Here is a 9,082-nt window from a genome sequence, read left to right as displayed (position 1 = left end):
ATGAGAATTTTATATCTTTTGATTATATGTTTTGATTATAAAGAATTCATTTGTTTAGAATATCCAAAATGCAACAATAACTTTGAGAAATAAATTATGTTTCATTTAATCTACTACTATTAATGTTTTGATTAAAAGTAAAAAAAATATTAGGAATTAGTGTTGACTTTTAAAAGTATATAGTGATATTTTCATGATATTTATTGTTATCATTTGATATACCATAATTGACAAAAAAAATTGTTACAATTTTAATGCTCTATTAAAAGGGGATACTTCATTTTGATGGTTTCTTTTTAAGTTTTCATTTCAATGAGAAAAGTTTTCCTAGGCTAAGATTTCAAAAGCGCTATACTTTCAGCTTTTAACATAAAAACTTCTCTTGGAATAATGACTCTTTCATTTAGGTTTTCATTTTAATGTCTTTTTAATCATATAATTTTTCCATAATGTTATGGTTGAAATATGTTAAAAACCTAAGGTTTTGTGTAGTCATGATATTTGGTTTTAAATCCATGGTTGAAAAATGTCAAAATTTTAAGGTTTTTCTGAGTGACGATATTTTATCTTTAATGCTATGGTTGAAAATAGTTAGAATTTTAAGGTCTTTTAGAGTCATGATATTTTATCTTTAATGCCATGGCTAAGACTTGTTTGGATTTTAAGGACTTTTAGAGACAATATATTTTATCTTTAATGCCATGCCTAAAAATTGTTGGATTTTTAAGGTTTTTCGAAGTCCTCATCTTTTATGTTTAACGTCATTGCTAAACAATGCCAAAATTTTAACTTAAAAAAAAAGGTTGATGCAGTGTCAACACTTCACTTTTTTAGGGTGTTATTTTCATGTTTTTGGATATTACCATTGTTAAAAAAATAAAAATTTACCATGGAAAAAAATTTATAATAAAAATAAAATAAAATAAAATAAAAAATCGTTGTTCCAACATCAACACTTTTCATTTTTGGGGTGTTTTCATGTTTTTTGCACAAAAATAGTGGTTTTTTGGCTATAGTTCTCATTTTTTAGTTACAGTTCCCGTTAAGTCAATACTTTATTGACAATCTTCATTGACACACACCACACTAGTTAGTCTATTCTAAAAGATGGATATATAAGAGGAGTTCAAAAAAAGGATCGATTAGATTTAACAATCAATTAGTAAAAATATCTCATTATCATCAATGAGATAAAGGAATATACCCAATGATAGCTTTAATATGTTTCCTATAGGTACATAATGTTGGGATGAGAATGTCATTTCAGTTGGTCTTATGCTTCTTCATAGTTCATTGGAGCATGGTTTCAAGGATTTACAAAAAACCCGAATTTTTGTGCTTTCCATGTTGATAATAAAAACATCAGTAACTGTGCTTGAAACCTAATACTGAAGCTATCTCACAGTATTTTTTCACTTTGAAGAGATATATATATTAGAAACCAATTTTATTGGGACTATAAAATGACTAATTGGAAAAGAAAGAAGTTGTAGTCGTGATAGTGATATTGAAAATTGACATGGATTTATCCCATTTCATGAGGTAGGTTATGAGCACAATAACATATTTATGACCATCAATGGAAGGATGGTTACACCATGAAACCAATGGCCAATATGTATAAGGGACCTATGGTGATGGTAAGTTGCAATGGAGCTAGAGGAGCTCGTTCTTTAAGGGCATAAAGTGGATAGTTAGTGGAATGCTTAGCCATCAAAATACAATATAAAAAAAAGGGAGAAGGTGAAAACAAAACTAACATGCATTTATCCCATTTTCTAGGTCATTTATGACAAAAATGAATCATTTATGAACATCTACAAAAGAACGTATACACCATGAAACTAATGGCATATTTGCATAAGGGACCTATTTGATGAAAAGGTGCAATGGAGTTAGAGGAGATCATCCCTTAGGGGAATAATATTGATAAGTAGTGCAGTGTTTAATGAAAATATTATAATTAGAAAATTGAACATGTGAAAATAACCTACATAAACAATGTTTTTGGAAATATCTATCCTTGAAAGGTGATCACTGCAAATACTACTGTCATGGGAATTTAATAATTTATTCACCTAATTGTGAGTGAGAGAATGATGAAAAATGTGTTAGGTCTCTAGTGATGAATATCATTTTCAATGAGGATATAGTGAAGATCCTAAGGATGAATATGTCATCAATCATCATGGGGTGTATTAGGATCAAACTTATATCCATGTAGTGCTTTATAAAGAAATAGACACATAGATTCATAATTTTAGTTTATTGTGAATCTTTGGGCACATGAATAAAATTATACCATAAATTTTTTGGTATTAAAAATAGTTTTATATCACAATTTAATTAAGTGGTGTTGTTGACATGAACATATGTACTATTGCATAGTTACTATATGATGCAAAGTGTTGATCACAAGAGAATTTGAAAAGGGAAAAATAACAAAGACATTGATTGGGATAATGTGCAATGATTGGTCCAATTGCAATAGATATCAAACACCCCATATAAATTAAAAATCCTATTAAAACTATAACTTATAGAAGAAATAATTATTACAAATGAGAAAGCCTACTATTGATAGTCCATTAAATCAAGAGAAAACACATAGGGTTAGAATTCATCACAACCTTGGTTTCTCACATCAAACTATACGGAAGAAAATTTTAAATAAAATAAGAAATACCAATGTCAATTTCTTCTCAAAATTATAATATAGGTAGTGTCTATACATGCGGTTCTTACTAAAATAATATACTACATTATCACAACCATATATCCCATCCTAAACGAATACTCTAATGATAGCAAAGGATGAGTATGAAATGTAAAAGATAATGTCCTTATTAGAGTTAAGAGGGCTAACTAAATGTCTTGAACTATGGGTACACTTTACTATGTTAAAAGACCACTGGGTCTTATCATTCCATACAAAGGGTATGTTTCATCAAAATAAATAAATAAAAATATGAGTGGTGGTGGTAAACTATAATGATTTTTTTTTTTTTTAGACTCTAACGGGTATAGATATTATTGAGTAGCAAAATAGCTGCCGTGTACTGAAACATTACATCAAAGAGGGAATTCGCTCTTTCCACATTTTTCAAGCCTCAACAAGTCTGAGAGCCTGGTTAATTTTACAATGCTGAAATGGAATTTGAGATTGGATCAGTCCTAGAAATTTTCACTGCCAAAACGACGACGCTTCTATTCAGCTGACCGGAGTCCACCTGATGCTTGCCCAGCTGATGGCTTGTCGGTCCAGAATGAGACCTAGATCCAAATCTTAGAATCAGCTCGATCCTCTCTGCTGTTTTGCGATCAATCCTTTACCACCGCTGGCTACCGTTCTTTGAGCCCAACCGTCCAGTTGGATAGCAGTTCGTAAGAATATGATTTTATTGCCTTTCTCAGTGACAGAAGGCTCTCCTCGTCTTCTTTGTCGAATCCCGCCACTGCTGAGGATGCTTCTGAATAGAATAGTTTAGCTAGATCCTTAAGCACGCTTCTTTGGAGACAGAATCCCTTCCAATTAAGGGATGATGCATATCGATTCATCAGACTTGACTAGCAGTGATCTTTTGCAACGGGTAGAGCCCAGATTGGCTTCTAGGTCAGCTTGACTGTTCAGATGTCTCGGAATATGAAAAAAGGATATTTTCCGGAATTGAGGCAGAGTTAACTTGATTTTCTTGAATATGGAGACTAATTGAATCTGCGAAGGAGTTGAATTGAGGTTCAATTCTTGGATAATTAGCCTGGAGTCTCCAAATACTGACAAAGTCAGCAGTTTCCTTTTGATAGCTAGATTGAGCCCTTGCCACAGAGCCAGAGCTTCAGCTCTGTTATTAGATTCGATGCCCAGTCCCCAGTGGAACTGAAGTTTAGTTGAACCATCCAGATTCAGAAGAACCCCACCCCCACCTGCAGCTCCGTGGTTGCCTTTAGAGGCCCCGTCGAAGAAAAGGCAATGTTCCCCCAAAGCAGATCGCCATTTGATAAACTCCTGTTCTTACAGGCGAATTTCCTAGTTAGCTTGGGGGATAGTAGGACGTATGGTCTTGGGATCATAGTTTGGAACAAGTTCTTTGAGCCAAATCTCTTCCGCACTGTCCAGAGCTGCTTCATTCCTTAAACCATGTTTGGTGTCCAATGTCTCTCCCAGTAAAGCTTGGATTTTAATAATGATTTTGCCAGGATTGCATTTTTCATCCCTGAACAGCCTATTGTTCCTCTCCAACCACAGCTTCCAGCAGGTAAATTTAGGAATCCATATCCAGGCTGTTTTGAGGAGGCATTTTTTTGTAAGATTGAACGGGGACAATTTGGCCCAATTGTGAAGCAGGAAAGGAATGTTACCAGGAAGCTCCACAACCCCTGATCTCAGGACCCCCCTCCAGACCTCACGGGCAAAGGGGCAAAGTAACATCAGGTGGTTAGCCGACTCTTCCTCTGACAAACACAAAGGGCATCTGGAAGGCCCTTCCATTATACATTTTCTCAGATTATCTCTGGTGAGAATGCTGTTATGGGCTAACATCCAACAGAAAAAGTCAATTTTGGAAGCGAAGGAAAGGCCCAAATAAATCTCCATTGAGTCGGATCAGGGGGAACATTAGTAGTAGCTGTTATACTTTTGTATCCTTCAGAAACTGTGTAGCTACTAGAGGTGGAGCCCCACCCTCTTTTGTCTTTAACTGTTGCTTTGATTGGATATTTTCCTTGAAGTTTATCTAAGAGAAGCGAAGCTTCAATCTGTAGCCTTTGGGGAATCTCTCCCAAGTACCAGCTATCCCACCGTCTTCCATTATCATTTGTCCAATTTGAAATGTCCCACAGGGTGTTCAGGTTGTTGGATTGTAGCCAGTTTTTAATGTTTGTCAGTCCTTCAACCTGATTCAGAGGTTGTTCACCGAGGATTGGATCATCCCAGATTCTGATTTTTTTCCCATTACCTGGTATCCAGTAAAGGTTGTGACTGAAATGTTCCATAGCAGTAAGACAGAGTTTGAAAATCGGAGAACCTTTAATGATTTTTGGAGGCTGGTCCAAACACCTCAGCCGCTGTCCTTTGAAGTATTTCTTCCACAACACTCTCTTACTCCAGCTCGCCTTTCCAGCAACAATATTCCATAGAATTTTGGTGCCCAGGGAGAGATTCTGGGCACCTAGATCTCTTAATTGAAGACCTCCTTCCAGCATTGGTTTTTTAATAGTGTCCCATTTAACTAAATGGAGTCTTTTTTCATTATTTTTCCCCCCTTCCCATAGGAATCTTCTCAGCAGACTGTCCATTTTACTGATGAAGGTTTTGGGAGCAAGCAGAATGGAATGTTGATAAAGAGGCATACTTGTGAGAACGGATTTCATCAGGACAACCTTCCCCGCATTGTTCAGCCAAGTGGCTCCCCAAGCTTGAATTCTTAATTTTAGTTTGTCAAGCAGGGGCATCCAATGAGCAACTTTGGGAGTGGATTTGAAGATTGGTATCCCCAGATATTTTAGAAACTCCCAGGTCTGAATTCCTTTCATCTCTAAGAGCCTGGCAATATCAGCCAGTTCCTTGACCGAGCAGTTCCAGCCATAGATAGTGCTTTTTCGGTAGTTTATCTTGCTGCCCAAGACCTCCTTGTAGATGTCCAACTCCTTCTTAAAGGATCTTGCAGAGTTTATGCTCGCTCCTCCAAGCAACAGAGTATCATCGGCAAATTGGGCATGGTTAATGTCTTTAACATTGGAAGCCATTCTGAGTCCTGGCAGAGTCTGGATTTGTTGACAGCTATCAAGTTGGAAACTAAGCACAGAGGCTTGAATAGCGTAGAGGAGCGGGGACAGCGGGCAACCTTGTCTTAATCCCCTTGATGCGTTGAAGAACTTTGTTGAGCGGCCATTAACCAGCGGCGCAATCCATGGGGAGCCGATGCAGGCTTTCACCCAATTTATGAAGGAGATAGAGAAGCCCAATTTCTTCATAACAGCATAGAGGAAATCATGTTTCACCCTGTCAAAGGCATTTGCTAGATCAAGCTTTATCACCATGCCTTTCTCTTTTCGATGGCAACTTGAATGAACTGCTTCTTGCACCAGCACAATATTGTCCAAAATCTTTCTCCCCTTGATGAAACCTCCTTGATTTTCCGGAATGATATCTGGCAAAACATTCTTGAGATGGTTGGCTATTGTTTTGGTGATCAGTTTATAGCTGGTGTTAAACAGTGAAATGGGTCGATATCTACCAAAATCAGCAACTCCTTTTTCTTTTGGGATCAGGGCCAAGAAGGCCGAGTTGGTGTTGCCTTCGATATTGGAACAAGATTGAGATTTCCTAAGCATTCTCAAAAGATCTTTATTGATAGTAGACCAGCAAGTTTGAAAAAATCTGGCATTGAACCCATCAGGCCCGGGAGCTTTATCTTGCTCCATGCTGTCCAAAACCTTCTTGAGCTCATCCATGCTGATCGGAGCCGTCAGCATAGCGTTAATAGATTCATGAACACGATGTGGGATTAGGTCAAAGGGGTAGGCTTGGAGGTCTAAAGGAGGGTTTTCAGGAGCCATATAAAGCCCTTTGAAGAATGTGAAAGCAGCACTTTTGATGCCTTGAAAATCTTTGACCACTGTATCTTGGGATCGAATTTCTGAAACAGATTTAAATTGCTTGCGAGCTTCAGTTTGCTTGTGGAAGAAACTGGTATTCTTGTCGCTGGCTTGCAGCCATAAGTTTATGGATTTTTGTCTCCAGTACTCCTCTTCTTCCCTACTGTCTCTATGGAGAGCTTTTTGCAGCTCAACTTCTCTTTGAATCAGATTTTGAGATATAACAGAATTCTCCATTGCAGATTGATGGGCAACAAGGTTTTCTAAGGATTCTTTTCTCTTGGCAGTGGGTGTTTTCAGAGTTTTAGCCCACTCCTTGAGTCTTCTTTTAAGGCCCCTCAAATTTTCTTCCCACCCATAGAAAGGAGATCCCATGATCTGCCGATTCCAAGCTTCAGAAACCACTTCATGGAAACCATCTTGCTGAATCCACAAGGGACTGAGTCTAAAAGGTATTGGACCAAGGTTTCCATAAAGGGAGAGCTCGAGACTAATGGGTTTATGATCACAAGTGCAATTTGGGAGGATTTTAGACGAGGCTGTTAAACCACATGAAAGGAAAGAGGATTGGACAAGGAATCTGTCCAGACGAGCAGCTATGTGGTTGGGCCCTAACCTTTTGTTGGTCCAGGTATATTTTCCAACAGAAGGCTTGATATCCTCAAGATCCCAATCTAACATTACGTCTTCCACCCATTCTCTAGCTGCATCCCTTACTGGGGAACCCCCCTTTTTCTCATCAATGGTAAGAGTGACATTCAGATCACTTGCAATAATGATATTTCCTGGCTTGTGCAATAAAAGAAAGGACTGAAGCGAGTCCCAACAAAATTTTTTCTCCACTGGAAGGACCGGAGCATAAATATTAAACATACTTACTTGTTGCCCAGAATCTTTGTGGAGGAGCTGGATGAAAATCCAATGAGAGCAGTTTTCTTCTTGAATCAATTCATATTTTGAGCTGTCCCAGAAGGAGGCAAGCCCACCAAAGGCTCCCCTAGCACTGACAGTTCTTCCGGGACCTTTGTGCCAGAATGTCTTACTAGTTTGGAGGAGTGAATTATCCTCCATCTTTGTCTCCTAGATGAGAAGGATTTCAGGCGAATGTATCCTAACAATGTCTTTCAGGGCTTCTTCTTTCAGTGTGCTACCTAACCCTCTGCAGTTCCAGGAGACGTATTTCATTATTTACTGCTTTGGGAGGTGGTGGCTCCTTTTGGAGCCCTGCTCTGCTTGCGCCCGGATCTGGTGTTCATCATTGCTTTTAGAGTTTTCTGGGAGCCTTGAAGGACATCCAGATAAGTTTTCTCCTCTCTCTGTTTCTTCTTGGATTTTCGACCCCTAGTCGATTTGATAGGAGTGATTTGTGATCCATCTGATTCGGTGTCTCTCTCTTCTGACTCTTCCCCTGAGTCAGAGGCTGGACTGATGTGCTCCTCATTACCTTCGGTTCCCCTTTGTTCAGCATCTGCTAGGGGATCCGATGAGTTTTCTACAGTTTCTTTCAATTTATTCGAGTGGTCTTCAGTTTCTTCCTGATTCTCTATTACATTCACCTTTTCAACTGAAGGGGGGCCTTCTTTTGTGATTGATTTGTTCTAAGAATTGGCCTGGGGGTTCCCCATTGTCCCAGATTTTGTCTGTTCAGTAGCCTTTAAGACTACCTTGCCCCTTTTTATCTCTTTCCATCCTTCTTCTTCCACCTTGTCCCTTGATGGGGCTTTAGGGCAGTTTCATTGGAAATGACCATGCTCATGATAGATTCTGCACTTGAAGGGCAGTTGCTCGTAGTCCAGTTTCTGGAAGTGATGCCATTCTCTAATTGTGAGTTTAATGGCTTCTGGTAGACCAGCTTCCAAGTCAACTTCCACGCAGATTCTTGCGCAGGTGTATTGGCCCCTATTATCAGCTTTGTCAATGAATCGACCCAGCCTGTTTCCAATCTTTTGAAGGGATTGGTAGCTCCAGCAGTGGATTGGCAGGTTGGGGAGCCAGACACAAACAGGGACCTCCTTTGGAACATCGACTGAAGGGTCGAAATCAGGGGTCCATTTGTTCAGGAAAAGTCCTTGATTTCCCATGAAATACGGACCACTTATGAACACCAGGTCATGGTCTTCCTTGGTAGTGAATTCAAATATGAAAAATCCCCGGCCGACAGCATAACAGATCACGCTGTTCGTCAGCAGAGGCCTCCAATTTCGTTGAACGCATTCATCTGTCGATTTTGTTGATGGCCAGCGACCCATAAATTGCCCGACCAATCCTCTGTCCACCAATGCAAGAGCTATTTTGATTGGTTGTTCTTCAGGCAGCGCGATCTCTGGTATTTCTTCAAGCTTTTTGATAAACGTTGGGACTTCAGGATTTGGCCGTTTTTTCCCTTTCTGGGTCAGGAGATTTCTGAATGCGGTTGCAGCAGAGAATGGAGGGGGGGAGAGGCCTCTCCACCCCCTGGAGCACCCATGGCGGCGGCTCAACCCAC

At 39.1% G+C, this 9,082-nt stretch overlaps 1 protein-coding gene across 1 annotated transcript; it reads right to left on the bottom strand.

Annotated features, from left to right (window-relative positions):
• Nucleotides 1-3,292: 3,292 nt before the first annotated feature.
• LOC149207412 (uncharacterized) lies at nucleotides 3,293-4,489 on the bottom strand. Its single transcript, XM_089398032.1, has 3 exons — nucleotides 4,109-4,489; nucleotides 3,564-4,006; nucleotides 3,293-3,470 (listed from the first exon to the last, which is right to left on the bottom strand). Exons 1-3 carry the CDS (start codon nucleotides 4,487-4,489, stop codon nucleotides 3,293-3,295), a joined length of 1,002 nt encoding a protein of 333 aa, XP_089254158.1.
• Between the last annotated feature and the right edge of the window lie 4,593 nt (nucleotides 4,490-9,082).

Source organism: Pinus tabuliformis, chromosome 1_2 (assembly GCF_031772625.1).
Source record: "Pinus tabuliformis cultivar Carrire ecotype Pingquan chromosome 1_2, CPIR1, whole genome shotgun sequence".
NCBI classification, from domain to species: domain Eukaryota; kingdom Viridiplantae; phylum Streptophyta; class Pinopsida; order Pinales; family Pinaceae; genus Pinus; species Pinus tabuliformis.
This window is presented reverse-complemented; position numbering and strand designations above follow the sequence as displayed.